General features: G+C 47.9%; 1 protein-coding gene across 2 annotated transcripts in view; it reads right to left on the bottom strand.

Annotated features, from left to right (window-relative positions):
• The window catches only part of lrch4 (leucine-rich repeats and calponin homology (CH) domain containing 4), a 56,769-nt gene that overhangs the window by 12,625 nt on the left and 23,560 nt on the right, over window positions 1-20,584 (bottom strand). For both annotated transcript variants that reach the window (XM_036958280.1, XM_036958279.1), the window contains exons 2-10: window positions 13,882-14,026; window positions 13,665-13,794; window positions 11,760-11,865; window positions 8,601-8,847; window positions 4,948-5,044; window positions 4,646-4,760; window positions 2,822-2,934; window positions 2,660-2,715; window positions 1,111-1,251 (exon numbers count right to left, since the gene is read on the bottom strand). In XM_036958280.1, coding sequence (XP_036814175.1) covers window positions 1,111-1,251; window positions 2,660-2,715; window positions 2,822-2,934; window positions 4,646-4,760; window positions 4,948-5,044; window positions 8,601-8,847; window positions 11,760-11,865; window positions 13,665-13,794; window positions 13,882-14,026 — 1,150 coding nt within the window. The remainder of the gene's footprint in view (window positions 1-1,110; window positions 1,252-2,659; window positions 2,716-2,821; window positions 2,935-4,645; window positions 4,761-4,947; window positions 5,045-8,600; window positions 8,848-11,759; window positions 11,866-13,664; window positions 13,795-13,881; window positions 14,027-20,584) is intronic.

The raw sequence follows: 20,584 nt of genomic DNA, 5'->3' as shown, positions 1-20,584 counted from the left end.
CCCTCCCCACCCGTTGTCTCTGACCTGTCTGCTGCTACTGGGTCCTGACTCCCCCTCCCCACCCGTTGTCTCTGACCTGTCTGCTGCTACTGGGTCCTGACTCTCCCTCCCCACCCGTTGTCTCTGACCCGTCTGCTGCTACTGGGTCCTGACTCTCCCTCCCCACCCGTTGTCTCTGACCAGTCTGCTGCTACTGGGTCCTGACTCTCCCTCCCCACCCGTTGTCTCTGACCTGTCTGCTGCTACTGGGTCCTGACTCTCCCTCCCCACTCGTTGTCTCTGACCTGTCTGCTGCTACTGGGTCCTCTCTCCCCCCCCCCCCCTCCCCACCCGTTGTCTCTGACCTGTCTGCTGCTACTGGGTCCTGACTCTCCCTCCCCACCCGTTGTCTCTGACCTGTCTGCTGCTACTGGGTCCTGACTCTCCCTCCCCACCCGTTGTCTCTGACCTGTCTGCTGCTACTGGGTCCTCTCTCTCCCTCCCCACCCGTTGTCTCTGACCTGTCTGCTGCTACTGGGTCCTCGCTCTCCCTCCCCACCCGTTGTCTCTGACCTGTCTGCTGCTACTGGGTCCTGACTCTCCCTCCCCACCCGTTGTCTCTGACCTGTCTGCTGCTACTGGGTCCTCTCTCCCCCTCCTCACCCGTTGTCTCTGACCCGTCTGCTGCTACTGGGTCCTCTCTCCCCCTCCTCACCCGTTGTCTCTGACCTGTCTGCTGCTACTGGGTCCTGACTCTCCCTCCCCACCCGTTGTCTCTGACCTGTCTGCTGCTACTGGGTCCTCTCTCTCCCTCCCCACCCGTTGTCTCTGACCTGTCTGCTGCTACTGGGTCCTCTCTCTCCCTCCCCACCCGTTGTCTCTGACCAGTCTGCTGCTACTTGGTCCTCTCTCTCCCTCCCCACCCGTTGTCTCTGACCCGTCTGCTGCTACTGGGTCCTCTCTCCCCCTCCCCACCCATTGTCTCTGACCTGTCTGCTGCTACTGGGTCCTGACTCCCCCTCCTTACCCGCTGCTACTGGGTCCTCTCTCTCCCTCCTCACCCGTTGTCTCTGACCAGTCTGCTGCTACTGGGTCCTGTCTCCCCCTCCCCACTAGTTGTCTCCCCCTCACCCATTGTCTCTGGCCGTGTTGTCTCTCTGCTGATGAATTCGCTCTCTCTCCTGCCAGATGAGCAGGGTACCTGGTCTCCTCCTCTCCTCCAGGGTGGGACTGGAGGGGGACGGGTGTGACGGCCCCCCTCCTACCTCCACACTGACAGTGGACCGGGGGGGGGGGGGGAGAGACACAGAGAGAGAGAGGGGAGGGAGACACAGAGACAGAGACAGAGAGAGAGAGGAGAGAGAGAGAGACAGAGAGAGAGAGGAGGGAGAGACAGAGAGAGAGAAGAATATGGAGAGACAGAGAGAGAGAAGGATATGGAGAAAGAGGGTGAGCGTAGAAGCACAGTGAAATAATCAACTCATCATCAAGCATCGATTATTTGAGTCAGCTGTGTAGATCTAGGGGCACACAAAAAAAAAAAGACAGAGAGAACGTGCACCACTTGCTGTCCCCCAGGACAGAGTTTGGGGAAACCCATAACCACTGCAGCCAACACAACCACCAGATGGGCATGATTAATGGAGACCTCCGACAGACGTCAGAACGGACGTCTGACACCAGATTTAAAAATATTCAAAATCTTGTCCATTTTTTTATAAAAATACGTTATATTGAGATACAGGAGATGTTAAGACATTGCAACTTCTTGACTGTATTTTTTAAATATTTTAAATATATATAAAATGTACTCGAATGGGAGGTCAAAACCTGATCTATAACCAAAGATTACAAAATAAATTATACTGTGAAACCATTTGATTTATTTTAAAACTCTTGACAAAATGTCATAAAAAAAGATGTAATATTGAGATAGAGAGGGGTTAACTAATACATTGCAACTTATTTATTTAAGAAGTCAAAAATGTAATAAAAAAAATATATATAAATGGCAAATATTTGATGGCAAGTGTTTCCGATTGGCTGGGGGGGGAAGGGGGGGGGGGTGTTCCTCTGGTTGTGTCAGTCAGTGGTGTTAGTAATGGGAACCGCAGTCTGTTGACTTTTCCCAGCTCCCTCAAACACTCCCCGAGAGAGGCTGACCTTGTAAAACAAGGCAGGGAGAGAGAGTGTGATCAAAAGACTATCTGTCCTTTTCAATCTGAAAACACTGACGGGCGGTTGCTGTGTATGAGACTGTGTACACACACACACACACAGCCAGCCAGTCAAACTGCTGAATCCACAGTGAGACTGTTGCAGGAACACAGTCGAATATAAAACATTGGCACTGACACACACAAGCATCACAATCACACACTCTTGTGGTTACACGGCTGAGTGTGAGGTATCCTTGTGCAGTATCAATGGTCTGTGTGTGTGTGTCTGTGTGTGTGTGTGTCTGTGTGTGTGCCACAGGAGGCTGGTGAGGGGAGGACAGCTCATAATAAATGTCGGAACGGAGCGAATGGAATGGCATCAAACACCTGGAAACCATTGAAACCATGGAAACCAGGTGTTTGATGTTGCTGATATCATTCCACTGATTCCACTCCTGTCCTCCCCAATTAAGGTGCCATCAACATCCCGTGGTGCGCGTGTGTGTGTGTGTGTGTCTCACCTGCTTCTAGAAGAGTCTTGTGTTTGGGGTGGTGGTGAGGATTCCGCTGTGTTCTCCTGAAGAACACCACCATGTCATTGTTAGACACACACACACACACACACACACATCTGCTCTTCATAAGAGTTTATAAAAACACATATAACAAGGTGTCTTCCTAACCTGCGGGGGCGCTGTGAGAGGGGGAGAGGGACGATTCGTCCTGCAGTCTTCTTTCTCCTCGGTGACGCTCCTCGGTGACGCTATGACATCCACCCGCTTGGCCTCCCCATTCACTGGGAAAACCAAGAAACAAAAGAGAGAGAGAGGAAAGAGGAGAGAGATTACAGACAGTCAGATAACATTAGAGAATGTCTGAGGATATGACCAAGATTTAGAACAACAGAGCGCCGTCTTGTCGCTAAAAATAACATTCCTGTTTTGTTACAAAAAACACGTCCCTTTCCTCAGTGAGTGTGCTTATGGGGTGGCAGGTAGCCTAGTGGTTAGAGTGGAGGGGCGGCAGGTAGGCTGGTGGTTAGAGTGTAGGGGCGGCAGGTAGCCTAGTGGTTAGAGTGGAGGGGCGGCAGGTAGCCTAGTGGTTAGAGTGGAGGGGCGGCAGGTAGCCTAGTGGTTAGAGTGGAGGGGCGGCAGGTAGCCTAGTGGTTAGAGTGTAGGGGCGGCAGGTAGCCTAGTGGTTAGAGCATAGGGGAGGCAGGTAGCCTAGTGGTTAGAGCGTAGGGGAGGCAGGTAGCCTAGTGGTTAGAGCGTAGGGGCGGCAGGTAGCCTAGTGGTTAGAGCGTAGGGGAGGCAGGTAGCCTAGTGGTTAGAGCGTAGGGGAGGCAGGTAGCCTAGTGGTTAGAGCGTAGGGGAGGCAGGTAGCCTAGTGGTTAGAGCGTAGGGGAGGCAGGTAGCCTAGTGGTTAGAGCGTAGGGGAGGCAGGTAGCCTAGTGGTTAGAGCGTAGGGGAGGCAGGTAGCCTAGTGGTTAGAGCGTAGGGGCGGCAGGTAGCCTAGTGGTTAGAGTGGAGGGGCGGCAGGTAGCCTAGTGGTTAGAGTGTAGGGGCGGCAGGTAGCCTAGTGGTTAGAGCGTAGGGGAGGCAGGTAGCCTAGTGGTTAGAGCGTAGGGGCGGCAGGTAGCCTAGTGGTTAGAGCGTAGGGGCGGCAGGTAGCCTAGTGGTTAGAGCGTAGGGGCGGCAGGTAGCCTAGTGGTTAGAGTGTAGGGGCGGCAGGTAGCCTAGTGGTTAGAGCGTAGGGGCGGCAGGTAGCCTAGTGGTTAGAGCGTAGGGGCGGCAGGTAGCCTAGTGGTTAGAGCGTAGGGGCGGCAGGTAGCCTAGTGGTTAGAGTGTAGGGGCGGCAGGTAGCATAGTGGTTAGAGCGTAGGGGCGGCAGGTAGCCTAGTGGTTAGAGCGTAGGGGCGGCAGGTAGCCTAGTGGTTAGAGCGTAGAGGGAGCAGGTAGCATAGTGGTTAGAGTGGAGGGGCGGCAGGTAGCCTAGTGGTTAGAGTGGAGGGGCCGCAGGTAGCCTAGTGGTTAGAGTGGAGGGGCGGCAGGTAGCCTTGTGGTTAGAGTGGAGGGGCGGCAGGTAGCCTAGTGGTTAGAGTGGAGGGGCGGCAGGTAGCCTAGTGGTTAGAGTGGAGGGGCGGCAGGTAGCCTAGTGGTTAGAGCGTTGGGCCAGTAACCGAAAGGTTGCTGGATGGAATCCCCCGAGCTGACAAGGTACAAATCTGTTGTCCTGCCCCCAGAACAAGGCAGTTAACCCACTGTTCCCAGGGTGCTGAAAACGTGCATGTCGATTAAGGCAGCCCCCTGCACCTCTGATTCAGAGGGGTTGGGTTAAATGGGGAAGACACATTTCAGTTGAAGACATTTCAGTTGTACAACAAATTTGTCATGGTTTTGAAAGGTGTATCAATGCTGTGAATCTTGATGAGAGGAGACCAGTCAGAAATAGTTAGAGTCCACTGGGAGGGGGGGGGGGGGGGGGGTTAGTTAGAACCCACTGCTCACCCGTGTCTGGGGTCTCTGTGAGGGAAGAGTCGTCCTCCACCTCTTCCTCCAGGTTCCTCTGGTCTCTGGTGAGCTCAGCCATACGCAGGGACCGCTCTGAGAAGTCATCTGCAGACTGGAGACACAGATCGGAAAGGAGATTTGACCTTTCGTAAGGGTTTTAAGACGTCTGTATAAAAACATCTACTTGATTTAGGGCAATCATTACGACAGATGGTAGTACCACTGTTCTTCACGCAAGGTAGGTAGACACACACACACAAGATAGTAACACCCCGAATGAAACTGTTATGTTGTCCCACCTCGTTCCCAGACCATCTCTTGCTGCCGCTGTCCACACTGTTGAAGCCAGAGTCCAAACCTCCAAACTGACCTGAGAACAGCTCATGGTCCGACAGACTGCCGGGAGACATGAAAACCACACACACACACACACACATCAGTATTCAGCACACACACACACTCCACACACTGGTGATGCGTGGGTTGACTCAAAACCCCCAGTCCCCGTGGTTATATCCGTGGGTGGCGTGCGGTTTGAATAAAGAGCAGACCAATGCATTTAAAAACTCAAATCCATAAACGTATAACACCGGTGGAATTCACATCTACAGTATACAGTGAGGTTTTTCCCTTTTGTTATCTGTATCTGACATGGCAGTGTAAGACTAGGCTTTAGGGCTGCCTGAAACCTGGCACAGTGGACTGCTGTTTCTCAACAGTGTGCTGCAAGCGAAAGACAAAAAAGTAGGCGATTACAACCTCATAACTGGACAACGAGTACTTCGATACGTTATAGTTACAGATCAATAAGCCTTTTCAAATGAAAAGGCCTCGCCGCTCAAGAAAAAAAGTTAAATTGTTCAATACATTATTCAAGGGTAGTCTGGGTAGTAAGGGTAGTCTGGGTAGTAAGGGTAGTCTGGGTAGTCTGGGTAGTAAGGGTAGTCTGGGTAGTAAGGGTAGTCTGGGTAGTAAGGGTAGTCTGGGTAGTAAGGGTAGTCTGGGTAGTAAGGGTAGTCTGGGTAGTAAGGGTAGTCTGGGTAGTAAGGGTAGTCTGGGTAGTCTGGGTAGTAAGGGTAGTCTGGGTAGTAAGGGTAGTCTGGGTAGTCTGGGTAGTAAGGGTAGTCTGGGTAGTAAGGGTAGTCTGGGTAGTAAGGGTAGTCTGGGTAGTAAGGGTAGTCTGGGTAGTAAGGGTAGTAAGGGTAGTCTGGGTAGTAAGGGTAGTCTGGGTAGTCTGGGTAGTAAGGGTAGTCTGGGTAGTAAGGGTAGTCTGGGTAGTAAGGGTAGTCTGGGTAGTAAGGGTAGTCTGGGTAGTCTGGGTAGTAAGGGTAGTCTGCCTAATTGTACAGTGTATGTTCATAAAAGCATACGCAAGGTGTCAGTTCAGATTTATTGTTTGACATTTTTTGTTATTAAGCAAAACATGAAGCTACTGTTCTCGCACGAGGCATAAATACTCAATAAATAAAATATTGAAGAAAAATGTCATTGTTCAGTAAATGTTCAAGAGGAAAAAGGGAACTGTGTGGTGCATGTTCTATATTTGTGGGCGAGGGGTCAGGTACGGTACTATCGGCGAGGGTCAGGTACGGTACTTTACTATGGGCGAGGGTCAGGTACGGTACTTTACTATGGGCGAGGGTCAGGTACGGTACTATCGGCGAGGGTCAGGTACGGTACTATCGGCGAGGGTCAGGTACGGTACTATCGGCGAGGGTCAGGTACGGTACTATCGGCGAGGGTCAGGTACGGTACTATCGGCGAGGGTCAGGTACGGTACTATCGGCGAGGGTCAGGTACGGTACTTTACTATCGGCGAGGGTCAGGTACGGTACTTTACTATCTGCGAGGGTCAGGTACGGTACTATCGGTGAGGGTCAGGTACGGTACTATCGGCAAGTGTCAGGTACGGTACTTTACTATGGGTGAGGGTCAGGTACGGTACTTTACTATCGGCGAGGGTCAGGTACTTTACTATGGGTGAGGGTCAGGTACGGTACTATAGGTGAGGGTCAGGTACGGTACTATGGGCGAGGGTCAGGTACGGTACTTTACTATGGGCGAGGGTCAGGTACAGTACTTTACTATCGGCGAGGGTCAGGTACTTTACTATGGGTGAGGGTCAGGTACGGTACTATCGGTGAGGGTCAGGTACGGTACTTTACTATCGGTGAGGGTCAGGTACGGTACTTTACTATGGGCGAGGGTCAGGTACGGTACTATCGGCGAGGGTCAGGTACGGTACTTTACTATCGGCGAGGGTCAGGTACTTTACTATGGGCGAGGGTCAGGTACGGTACTATCGGTGAGGGTCAGGTACGGTACTTTACTATCGGCGAGGGTCAGGTACAGTACTTTACTATTGGCGGGGGTCAGGTACGGTACTTTACTATCGGCGAGGGTCAGGTATGGTACTTTACTATGGGCGAGGGTCAGGTACGGTACTTTACTATGGGCGAGGGTCAGGTACGGTACTATCGGCGGGGGTCAGGTACGGTACTATCGGCGAGGGTCAGGTACGGTACTTTACTATCGGTGAGGGTCAGGTACGGTACTTTACTATTGGCGAGGGTCAGGTACGGTACTATCGGTGAGGGTTAGGCTAATATTTCTTATATTGACTCAGCAGCTGTACAAGCCGGTTGGTCTCGGTAGTCAGCGGCTGTACAAACCGGTAGGTCTCGGTAGTAGGTCTCGGTAGTCAGCAGCTGAACAAGCCAGTAGGTCTCGGTAGTAGTAGGTCTCGGTAGTCAGCGGCTGTACAAACCGGTAGGTCTCGGTAGTAGGTCTCGGTAGTCAGCGGCAGAACAAGCCGGTAGGTCTCGGTAGTAGTAGGTCTCGGTAGTCAGCAGCTGAACAAGCCAGTAGGTCTCGGTAGTAGTAGGTCTCGGTAGTCAGCGGCTGTACAAACCGGTAGGTCTCGGTAGTAGGTCTCGGTAGTCAGCAGCTGAACAAGCCGGTAGGTCTCGGTAGTAGGCCTCGGTAGTCAGCGGCTGAACAAGCCGGTAGGTCTCGGTAGTAGGTCTCGGTAGTCAGCGGCAGAACAAGCCGGTAGGTCTCGGTAGTAGGTCTCGGTAGTCAGCGGCAGAACAAGCCGGTAGGTCTCGGTAGTAGGTCTCGGTAGTCAGCGGCAGAACAAGCCGGTAGGTCTCGGTAGTCAGCGGCAGAACAAGCCCTTACTGATCTGTTATTATTTATTGACCTGTTTTCTTCTCCATGTGACTCCTCGGCTATCTCCCTCCTCTCATCATTAATTAACTGTTACATTAAAAAAAGGTACCAAAGTAAAGATTATTAGATCAACTCTATATCCTCTCCCCCCATCCTCTTTCACCAGCTATTAAACCCTGTAGGTGTCAGGGCTCGCTCCCCTCCATCTCCTCCTCCTCTCCCTCTCCCTCTCCTCAGCTATTAAACCCTGTAGGTGTCAGGGCTCGCTCCCCTCCATCTCCTCCTCCTCCTCCTTCTCCCTCTCTCACCAGCTATTAAACCCTGTAGGTGTCAGGGAACTCTCCACTCTCCCTCTCCACTCTCACCAGCTATTAAACCCTGTAGGTCTCAGGGCTCTCTCCCCCCCCAATCTCACCAGCTATTAAACCCTGTAGGTCTCAGGGCTCTCTCCCCTCCCTCTCTCACCAGCTATTAAACCTGTAGGTCTTAGGGCTCTCTCCCCTCCCTCTCTCACCAGCTATTAAAACCTGTAGGTCTCAGGGCTCTCTCCCCTCTCTCTCTCACCAGCTATTAAACCCTGTAGGTCTCAGGGCTCTCTCCCCTCCCTCTCTCACCAGCTATTAAACCCTGTAGGTCTCAGGGCTCTCTCCCCTCCCTCTCTCACCAGCTATTAAACCCTGTAGGTCTCAGGGCTCTCTCTCACCAGCTATTAAACCCTGTAGGTCTCAGGGCTCTCTCTCACCAGCTATTAAACCCTGTAGGTCTCAGGGCTCTCTCTCACCAGCTATTAAACCCTGTAGGTCTCAGGGCTCTCTCCAGCTCCTCCTGGCTCCTCTTGCAGGCCACAATGTTGAGGAACTTGAAGATGTGGTACTTCCCCTTAGAGCAGATCTGGGCAGGCGGTTGCTGCAGGGGGTTGTTGTCCAAGACTATGGTCTGGAGTTGACGCAGGTGGCGGTAACACACGGGCACGTGGGAGATGTGGTTACAGGAGACGTCTAACCGGACCAGGGGTAACTCGGACAACTCTGAGAGGTAGAGAGAGAGAGGAGAGAGAGAGGGGGGGGGTGGTGGTGGGTTTAGTACCGAGATATCTAATCATCATGGAAATGACTGCATCTTGGGAAATAATCAAATGCACTTTTGTCACTAGCAAGTCAATGTTTTGATAGCCTTCAGGGGGAGTGGAGGGGGGGGGGGCTTTTATTTCAACTATGATTTTATTAAATTCAAATAACAGCCTGACTGATCTTTTGTCAAACCGTGTCGACTCAAAAGGAGTTGCTACAGTGGCTGTAACCCATGTTATGTTGGGATTAGTGTTTTTTTTTTTTTGGAGGGATGCTATGAGGCCAGAGCTATACTGGTAACGTACAGATCATACAGTCACAGGCAGCTGGCTTGTTTCGCTGGGGGATTCTCACTACTGTATGCTTTTGTTTGGGGTAAAAATGATCTGGTAATGGTACTTAGACCTATATCTCTGAGGTAGTCTGGTCTGTTTGACAACAGGGTCACAGAAGACACATCAGGGTTAGTAGTGTGTTGGACTTAAGCCTAATGTATACACTATACACACAAGTATGTGAACACCCCTTTAAAATGAGTGGATTCGGCTGTTTCAGCCCCACCCGTTGCTGACAGGTGTATAAAAATCGAGCACATCGCCATGCAATCTCCATAGACAAACAGTGGCTGTACAATGGCTGTACACCGTCACAGGATGCCACCTTTCCAACAAGTCAGCTGGTCAATTTTATGCCCTGCTAGAGCTGTAAGTGCTGTTATTGTGAAGTGGACGTCTTAGGAGCAACAACGGCTCAACTGCGAAGTGGTAGGCCACACAAGCTCACAGAACAGGACAGCCAAGTGCTGAAGCGTGTAAAAATTGTCTGTCCTCGGTTACAACACTCACTACCCGGGTTCCAAACTGCCTCTGGAAGCAACGTCAGCACAAGAACTGTTCGTCGGAAAATTCATGAAATGGGTTTCTATGGCACTACAGCATACAACGGCATTCTAGACGATTCTGTGCTTTCAACTTTGTGGCAACAGTTTGGAGAAGGCCCTTTCCTGTCTCAGCATGACAATGTCACCGTGCACAAAGCGAGATCGGTGTGGAAGAACTTGACTGGCCTGCACAGAGCCCTCAATTCAACCTCGTCGAAGAACAGGCCTAAATCGGCAAACATCAGTGCCCGACCTTACGAATACTCATGGCTGAAAGGAAGCAAGTCCCTGCAGCAATGTTCCACCATCTAGTGGAAAGCCTTCCCAGAAGAGTGGAGGCTGTTATAGCAGCAATGTTCCAACATCTCTGTACCATCACTCATTCATATATCTTTATGTACATATTCTTTATCCCCTTACACTTGTGTCTATAAGGTAGTAGTTTTGGAATTGTTAGTTAGGTTACTCGTTGGTTATTACTGCATTGTCGGAACTAGAAGCACAAGCATTTCGCTACACTCGCATTAACATCTGCTAACCATGTGTATGTGACAAATAAAATTAGATTTGATTTACAGTCCCACAATTGGACAAGTAAATAAGATCGCTAATTTTGCTTGTGGGTTCCTGCATTGCGCGGTACGGTATAAATGAGGCGTTATATAGGGAAGAACGAATGACAGTCTCATTGGGGCATTACAGACAGGTCCAGGATCTAGTGCCTTGGGTCAATAATAAGATTAAGTACCAAAGTAGCTTATCGGTATAGAGGGATAAAGCTATAGAGGGCAGGGACACGTTGACACACAGAGTCGGTAACAACCACTTGTGCAGTCGAGGGGAAATTGCAGCCAAATTGTTTTAGAAATAAATAAAAAAATACAAATTATAATTTTGGGATAATATACAAACTTTTTTGATAAATATAAATTAGAAAAATAACATTTTATAGAGTAAATGTATTATTGGTTTCTTTTCTTTTCGATAAGAGATGAATGTGTAATGAATTTAAGGTTATTTGTGAATGTTAAAATGTACAGATTGTAAAGGGGTAATACACTAACTCCGATGATTAATAAAGGGTTAAAACACTAATATGCGAAGACAATATCTTCTGTGAACATGGTTGGTAGCGACACGCTAAAATTGTTGTGGAGATCTTTTTTTTGCTGCTCAAGTCAACTAGAAAACCCACAATGCAATGTTCTCCCTCTGGGATAGCTGGCTAGCTGGCTAGCTAGCTACACACAATAATACCAAAGTCAATATCAGCATGTGAAGTAGCTAGTTCGCGGTAAAAATCGACCCTAAAACAAACTGCCCTATCCATTTTAGGAATCTCTCAAGAGGTCGACTTTCAGTTCACCCAGAGCGATGCAGAGTACGTTGCTATGACAACAGCCCTTCCCCCCCCACACAGACACACAGGGGCACATTGCAAGATAGCACTTAATAATTTTCTACACTGTTTAAATTGAGCACGTCTAAGCTAAATATATATTTTGTCACGACGGTATAAAAAAAAAATATATATATATATATTTTTTTTTTGCAAACGGATGTATGTGTTCTTGTCAAGTACGGCCATACCATCTATTGGCTGATGTGGTGATCTGGACTGGAGGTGACTGTTTTAAAAGCTTTATTAAAAATGTTTATTACCCCTCATCTCCAGTGACCAGTTCCTTCGGGATTTCCTGATTTCACGGACGGACCACTTAGAAGTTACATCACGGCGGGGAAAATTGTTATTTTACCCACTGATAGACGATCGGGCTTCTCACCAAATTGATATGAGTTATGATTTTTTTTTTTTCCTGGGGGTGGAATATCCCTTTAAGATTGTGTCATTAGATTTGGGGTGAGATCGCAATAATTTTTTGAGAAAAACACAGACCCGCTGAAAAAGTTTGAATACCACTGGTATATTAAGGTGTACGTAGGGGTCAAAGGTCAGGTGTGTGTGTGTGTGTGTGTGTGTCTCTCTCACCCTCTGGCAGCGTGGTGAGCTGGTTCCGCCTCAAGTTGAGGTCTCTCAGACACTCCAGCTGACCCAGCTCCACAGGCAAACACTGCAGGCCATTACAACTCACATCCTACAGGACAGAGGAAAACCAATTCAGCAAAAGTTACTAACGGCAACCCAGGCCTTGGCTATACCCCAAAGGACTATGCAAGAGAGAAGGTCAAGAGAGGAAGGGGCGATAGGTCAGAGGGGAGTGGGTGAGTGGAGGGGCGGGGGGGGGACAGACAGGACTGTGAGCCAGCCAGTGAGGGTAGACAGCGTTAAGATAGCCATCCAGGACAGCGAGAAAGCGGAAGACAGCGAGAGAGAGAGAGGAAGACAGACAGGACTTGTGAGGTGAAGAGCGAGACAGACAGGACTGTGAGCCAGCCAGTGAGGGCAAAGAGAGGAAAGATAGATGACAGGACAGAGGGAGGGGAACCAGATAGAGAACCTAAAGTAAACAAAACCAGAGTAAGACTGCAAGAGAGATACCTACAGCAAAGAGAGAGAAACAGTGACAGATACCTAGAGCAAAGAGAGAGAGAGACAGTGACAGATACCTAGAGCAGAGAGAGAGAGACAGTGACAGATACCTAGAGCAAAGAGAGAGAGAGACAGTGACAGATACCTAGAGCAAAGAGAGAGAGAGAGACAGTGACAGATACCTAGAGCAAAGAGAGAGAGAGAGACAGTGACAGATACCTAGAGCAAAGAGAGAGAGAGACAGAGACAGATACCTAGAGCAAAGAGAGAGAGAGAGACAGATACCTAGAGCAGAGAGAGAGAGACAGATACCTAGAGCAGAGAGAGAGAGACAGATACCTAGAGCAGAGAGAGAGAGACAGATACCTAGAGCAGAGAGAGAGAGACAGATACCTAGAGCAGAGAGAGATAGACAGATACCTAGAGCAGAGAGAGACAGATACCTAGAGCAGAGAGAGAGAGACAGATACCTAGAGCAGAGAGAGAGAGACAGATACCTAGAGCAAACAGAGAGAGAGAGAGAGAGAGACAGATACCTAGAGCAAACAGAGAGAGAGAGAGACAGCCCTGCGAGGTGGGCAGTGGGTAACCTGAGGCAGCAGGGAAGTGGGTAACCTGGGGTAGTGGGCAACCTGAGGCAGTGGGTAACCTGAGGCAGTGGGTCAGTGGGTAACCTGAGGTAGTGGGTAACCTGAGGCAGTGGGTAACCTGAGGCAGTGGGTAACCTGAGGCAGTGGGTCAGTGGGTAACATGAGGTAGTGGGTAACCTGAGGCAGTGGGTAACCTGAGGCAGTGGGTAACCTGAGGCAGTGGGTAACCTGAGGCAGTGGGTAACCTGAGGCAGTGGGTCAGTGGGTAACATGAGGTAGTGGGTAACCTGAGGCAGTGGGTCGGTGGGTAACCTGAGGCAGTGGGTCGGTGGGTAACCTGAGGCAGTGGGTCGGTGGGTAACCTGAGGCAGTGGGTAACCTGAGGCAGTAGGTAACCTGAGGCAGTGGGTAACCTGAGGCAGTAGGTAACCTGAGGCAGTGGGTAACCTGAGGCAGTGGGTCAGTGGGTAACCTGAGGCAGTGGGTAACCTGAGGCAGTGGGTAACCTGAGGCAGTGGGTAACCTGAGGCAGTGGGTAACCTGGGTCAGTGGGTAACCTGGGTCAGTGGGTAACCTGAGGCAGTGGGTAACCTGGGTCAGTGGGTAACCTGAGGCAGTGGGTAACCTGGGTCAGTGGGTAACCTGGGTCAGTGGGTAACCTGAGGCAGTGGGTCAGTGGGTAACCTGAGGTAGTGGGTAATCTGAGGTAGTGGGTAACCTGAGGCAGTGGGTCAGTGGGTAACCTGAGGTAGTGGGTAACCTGAGGCAGTGGGTCGGTGGGTAACCGGAGGTGTGGGTGGGTATCACTACGTACCAGCTGTCGGAGGTGCGTGAGGGTATGTATGGAGGTGGGCAGGGCTGACAGCTTGTTGTTGCTGACGATCAGGACTCTCAGGAGGGGGAGCTGACACATCGAGGGGGGCAGGCTGGAGAGGAGGTTACGGCTGCAAGGACGGACACACAGAACAATTATGAACAGCAAAACACGGACGCGCAGGTACCTGTAGGAGTGCAAGGAAAAGGGATGTCACCTGAGGTTGAGGTAGGTGAGAGCCTGTAGGTGACAGAGGTCGGGGGTGAGGGAGCGAACACAGTTGTGGTACAAGCTGAGCGTCTCCAAGGAGATGAACTGGCACAGCTCCTCTGGCAGCTCGCACAGACGGTTCTTAGAAAGGTCTGAAACAAGAAGGACCAATCACGGTCAATAACACTGGTATATTCGACAACGGCGACCAATCACAGTCAATAATATTGCCATGAGAAACAAAAAAAAGGACCAATCACACATCAATGACACTGACAAGAGACGGCTTGTCAGACCAGCACACAGCCACACAAACACGCAGCACACACACAGTTCTTGGGCATCGCCAGCAGACAAAGTTTGATATTTTGGATTCTTCATCAGCAATATGAATGCATCTGAACCGGAGTCGGGAGAAACCTAGCCCTTCTCAAAGCATTGGCCAAACATGAACAAAAGAGCTCAAAGACGCAAACTGAAATTCCACTGACAGGTCCTGGCAGACAGGACTCCACCAAGGCCGTGTGTCCATTTGAGAGTACAGACAATCTGGGCTTTTCTGAATATAGGCCGAATAGCCTCCTTCACAGCTGCTGGCTGGCTGGCTGGCTGGAAGCCCCGGTCAACTGTCGTCTCTCAACATTCTCCCTCCCTCTATCCTACTCTCATCCAAGTCCTCTCCCTTTCCCTCTCTCTGGCATGCATTTCTGTCTCCTTTCCGCACAGTCATGTTCACCATCAGTCTCCCAGTAAAATCCTACTTGAGTCAAATTAGAAAAGTATTTGGCTTTAAATATACTTAAATATCAAAAGTAAAATGTCATTTCTAAAATATATTTCAGTATCAAAAATAAAAATCCTTTCAAAATCCTTAAATTAAGCAAACCAGACGGTGGTCTAGATAAATGTTTATTTTTATGGCTAGCCAGGGGCACACTCCCAACACTCAGACATCACTTACAAACGAAGATTGTGTTTAGTGAGTCCACCAGATCAGAGACAGTAAGGATGTTCTCTTGATAACATGCGTGTGAAGTAGACCATTTTTCTGTCCTGCTAAGCATTCAAAATGCAATGAGTACCTTTGGGTGTCAGGGAAAATGTATCGAGTAGAAACCACATACATTTTCTTTAGGAATGTAGTGAAGTAAAAGTTGTCAAAAATCTAAATAGTAAAGTACAGATAAACCCCCCCCCCCCCCAAAAAAAAAGTAGTACTTTTACACCACTGATAAAAAGGGGTTTCATTATGCTCACCAAAATAACAGTTTCACATGCTCCACTAAAATGGACGCCAACATTCCAGCGGAACCCACAACCGTGCGTGTGTGTGCGTGTGTGTGTGTGTGTGTGTGTGTGTGTGTGTGTGTGTGTGTGTGTGTGTGTCTTGTGATTCACCCAGGAGCTGACGGCACTAGGGGTAGCCTATATGAGAATGTGTAGTACACTGTGTGTTTACAGTAACCAGGAAAGCGTGAACATGTCCATACAATAGCCATGCAAATGAGTGTGAGACCTTACAAATGGCTATTAGGAGTATCTCCTGCCTAAATACACTACCGTTCAAAAGTTTGGGGTCACTTATTTTATTAAAATAAATTTAAAAAATTGTCAATTAAAGTAACATCAAATTGATCAGAAATACAGTGTAGACATTGTTAAAATGTTGTAAATGACTATTGTAGGTGGAAAAACGGCAGATTTTTAATGGGATATCTACATAGGACTACAGAGGCCCCTTATCAGCAACCATCACTCCTGTGTTCCAATGGCACTTTGTGTTAGCTAATCCAAGTTTATCATTTTAAAGAGGCTAATTGATCATTAGAAAACCCTTTTGAAATTATGTTAGCACAGCTGAAAACTGTTGTACTGATTAAAGAAGCAATAAAACTGTCCTCCTTTAGACTAGAGTATCTGGAGATTCAGCATTTGTGGGTTCGATTACAGGCTCAAAATGGCCAGAAACAAAGGACTTTGAGAAATTGCCAAGAAACTGAAGATCTTGTACAACGCTGTGTACTACTCCCTTCACAGAACAGCACAAACTGGCTCTAACCAGAATAGAAAGAGGAGTGGGAGGCCCCGGTGCACAACTGAGCCAGAGGACAAGTACATTAGTGTCTAGTTTGAGAAACAGATGCCTCACAAGTCCTCAACTGGCAGCTTCATTAAGTAGTACCTGCATAACACCAGTCTCAACGTCAACAGTGAAGAGGCGACTCCAAGATGGTGGCCTTCTAGGCAAAGTTCCTCTGGCCAGTGTCTGTGTTCTTTTGCCCATTTTAATCTTTGATTTTTATTGGCCAGTCTGAGATATGGCTTTTTCTTTACAACGTTTGATGGTCAACTTGGATTAGCTAACACAACGTGCCATTGGAACACAGGAGTGATGGTTGCTGATAATGGACCTCTGTACACTGTAGATATTCCATAAAAAATCTGCCATTTCCAGCTACAATAGTCATTTACAAAATTAACAATGGTCTACACTGTATTTCTGATCGATTTGATGTTATTTTAAATGGACCAACAAAAAAAAAAATTGCTTTTCTTTCAAAAACAAGGACATTTCTTAATGACCCCAAACTTTTGAACGGTAGTGTATATACAGCAACGTTAACAGTCCAAAGTTGACACACCTACTCATTCCAGGTTTTTTTTTTTTTTTTTTTACAATCTTCTATACTGTAGAATAATAGTTTAGACATCAAAACTATGAAATAACATATGGAATCATGTAGTAACCAACAAACAAACAAAAAAGTTAAATTAATCTAAATATATATGTTATATTTGAGATTCTTCAAAGTAGCCACCCTTTGCCTTGATGACAGCTTTGCACACTCATGGCATTCTCTCAACCAGCTTCATGGGGTAACCTGGAATGCATTTCAATTAGCAGGTGTGCCTTCTAAAAAATAAAAAAAAAGTTAATTTGTGGAATTTATTTCCTTCTTAATGCGTTTGCCAATCAGTTGTGTTGTGACAAGGTAAGGGTTGACTACAGAAGATGGTCTTTCACCAAATAGGGATACATCCATATTATGTCAAGAACAGCTCAAATAAGCAAAGAGAAACGACAGTCCATCATTACTTTAAGACAGGAAGGTCAGTCAATCGGAACATTTCAAGAACTTTGAAAGTTTCTTCAAGTGCAGTCGCAAAAACCATCAAGCTCTATGATGAAACTGGCTCTCATGAGGACCGCCACAGGAATGGAAGACCCAGAGTTACCTCTGCTGTGGAGGATAAGTTCATTAGAGTTACCATCCTCAGAAATTGCAGCCCAAATAAATAATTGAGAGTTCAAGTAACAGACATCTCAACATCAGCTGTTCAGCAGAGATTGCGTTTATCAGGCCTTCATGGTTGAATTGCTGCAAAGAAACCACTACTAAAGGACACCAATAATAATAAGAAGAGACTTGCTTGGGCCAAGAAACACGAGCAACGGACATTAGACCGGTGGAAATCTGTCCTTTGGTCTGATGAGTCCAAATTTGAGATTTGTGGTTCTAACCATCATGTCTTTGTGAGACGCAGAGTAGGTGAATGGATGATCTCTCCACGTGCGGTTCCCACATGAAGCATGGAGGAGGTGGTATTATGGTGCTGTGCTGGTGACACTGTCTGATTTATTTAGAATTTATCTAGCATTCTGCAGTAAAACACCATCCCATCTGGTTTGCGCTTAGTGGGATTATCATTTGTTTTTCAACAGGACAATGACCCCAAACACACAAGGTCAATGGATGATCTCTGCATGTGTGGTTCCCACTGTGAAGCATGGAGTAGGTGTAATGGTGTAGGTGTGCTTTCCTGGTGACATAGTCTGCGGTTTATTTCGAATTCAAGGCAAACTTAAACAGCAGGGCTACCACAGCATTTGGCATTGACACGCAATGCTATTTGGTTTGCGCTTCATGGGAGTATCATTTGTTTTTCAACAGGACAATGACCCAACACACCTCCAGGCTGTGTAAAGGCTATTTGACCAAGAAGGAGAGTGATGGAGTGCTGCATCAGATGACATGGCCTCCACAATCACCCGACCTCAACCCAATTGAGACTGTTTGGGATGAGTTGGACCGCAGAGTGAAGGAGAAGCTGCCAACAAGTGCTCAGCATATGATAACTTCTTCAAGACTGTTGGAAAATCATTCCAGGTGAAGCTGGTTGAGAGAATGCCAAGAGTGTGTGCAAAAGTGTCAAGGCAAAGGGTGGCTACTTTGAAGAATCTAAAAATCTATTTTGATTTGTTTAAACCTGTTTCTAGTTACTACATCATTCCATATGTGTTACTTCATAGTTTGTCTTTCTAAAAATAAAATAATGAAAATAAAGAAAAACCTTTGAATGAGTAGGTATGTCCAAACTTGACTGGCACTGTATATACAGTCGCTATGCTGAGAGCGCTCTCTTTCTGTCTCCATTGTCTTACTGCTAGAGTGGGGCTGGGTGAACAATGGAGGGGGGAATGGAGTGTTGACCCGGTTCGCTCGGAGTCCCTGCACTCACCCCTGAAGAAACCCCTCCTCCCATCTTCTACCCCCCCCCCCCCCCGTCCTCTATTCCCCTCCCCCCGTCCTCTCTCCTCTCTCTTCCTCCCACCCTTCAAGTCCTATTCCCGGCCGGACCGACCGACACTCCGCTCTCACACTCCAGAGCTTTTGTCCTGCTGTTTGTTTTGGCAAGGAAGTGTTTCGGAAAACAAACTCACTCGCAACCCCTATACACTTCTCCTCTCTCCCGCCACACACACACACACACACACACCTTGTCCAAGTCCCACTCGAAGCGGAGGCCTCCCATCTGTAGCTGAGATGTCCCAGCTTCTCCCCAGCCCAATTGCGATAACGAACAACGGACACAGCCGCTATCTAACGATCGTACACATGGGAAAAGCTTCATTTTTTTGGAGGAATGGGATCTGGCTGTGCTGACAGCGGGTATTGAAATGTCCTGCATCCGGCTGGCATTCCAGAGCAGAGCTGGAGAGAGGTGGTGGTCAACTAGCCTAAGGCAACACAGTAGATATAAACCCGAGTCATTTGGAATAACAGGGTTCCATGGAGAACAAAGATTTCAATTATTGAGTTTAAAATCGGAGTCGCTAGTCGACAAGCTCGAGGACTTGGCAGATCCACGGTACAGACTTCAGGCAACTTCTGTCCCAACAGTTGTGGCTACACAATATAAACCCAACATTAAACATTTTAAAAATAAAAAGTGAAAAAAAAAATCTACAAAAAATAGTAAATTGTACTTGTCACATGCGTCAAATACAACAACAGCTGTAGACCTTACTGTGAAACGCTTTCACAAACATGTACTTGATGGTTGTTTTCCCTCTAGGATGAACACAAGCCTCAAAACTCGTCTGAAGGTAGCCCGGTACCAGTTTACATGGAAGTACTTTAGTTCCCATAAAAAATTTAAATAAAATACACACACACACACACACACACACACACACACACACACACAGCATTCTAAAAGAATTCAGACCCATTGACTTCTTCCAAATGTTGTTACATTACAGCCTTATTCTGAAAGGGATTAAATAAAACACATTCCTCAATCTTACACACAAGACCCCATAATGACATCGCAATACAACATAATGACATCACAATACACCATAATGACATCACAATACACCATAATGAAAGTGAAAGCAGGTTTTTAAATTGTTTTGCAAATTCATAAAAAAAAAATATATATAAATATATTTACATAAGTATTCAGACCCTTTGCTACAAGACTCGAAATTGAGCTCAAGTGCATCCGGTTTCCATTGATCATACTTGAGATGCTTCTACAACTTGATTGGAGTCCACCTGTGGTAAAATCAATTGATTGGACATGATTTGGAAAGGCACACATCTGTCTATATAAAAAGGTCCCAGAGTTGACAGTGCATGTCAGAGCAAAAACCAAGCGAAGGAATTGTTCGTAGCGTTCCGAGACAAGATTATGTCATGGCACAGATCTGTGGCAGGGTACCAAAACAAATCTGCAGAATTGAAGGTCCAAGAACACAGTGGCCTCCATCATTCTTAAACGGAAGAAGTTTGGAACCACTAAGACTCTCCTAGAGCTGGCCGCCTGGCCAAACGGGGAGGAAAAGCCTTGTTCAGGGAGGTGACCAATAACCCAAATGGTCACTCTGACAAAGCTCTAGAGTTCCTCTGGGGAGATGGGAGAACCTTCTAGGAAGACGACCATCTCTGCAGCACTGCACCAATCAGGCCTTTACGGTAGAGTGGCCAGACCGAAGCAACTCAGTAAAAAGGCACATGAGTCCGCTTTGAGGACTCTCAGACAATGAGAAACAAGAATGTCTGGTCTGATGAAACCAAGATTGAACTCTTTGGCTTTAATGTCAAGCGTCACATCTAGAAGAAACTTGGCACCATCCCTATGGTGACGCAAGGTGGTGGAAGCGTCATGCTGTGGGGGTGTTTTTCAGCAGCAGGGACTGGGAGACTAGTCAGGAACGAGGGAAAGATGAACAGAGCAAAGTACATAGAGATCCTTAATGAAAACTTGCTACACAGCACTCCGGACCTCAGACTGAGGCGAAGGTTCACCTTCCAACAGGATAACAACTCTAAGCACACAGCCAAGACAAGGCAGGAGTGGCTTTGGGACAAGTCTCTGAATGTCCGTGAGTGACCCAGCCAGAGCCCGGTCCTGAACCCGAT

This window comes from Oncorhynchus mykiss, chromosome 21, assembly GCF_013265735.2.
Source record: "Oncorhynchus mykiss isolate Arlee chromosome 21, USDA_OmykA_1.1, whole genome shotgun sequence".
In the NCBI taxonomy this organism is placed as follows: Eukaryota; Metazoa; Chordata; class Actinopteri; order Salmoniformes; family Salmonidae; genus Oncorhynchus; species Oncorhynchus mykiss.
Note: the sequence above shows the minus strand (reverse complement) of the source record. Positions and strands in the feature narration are given on the sequence as shown.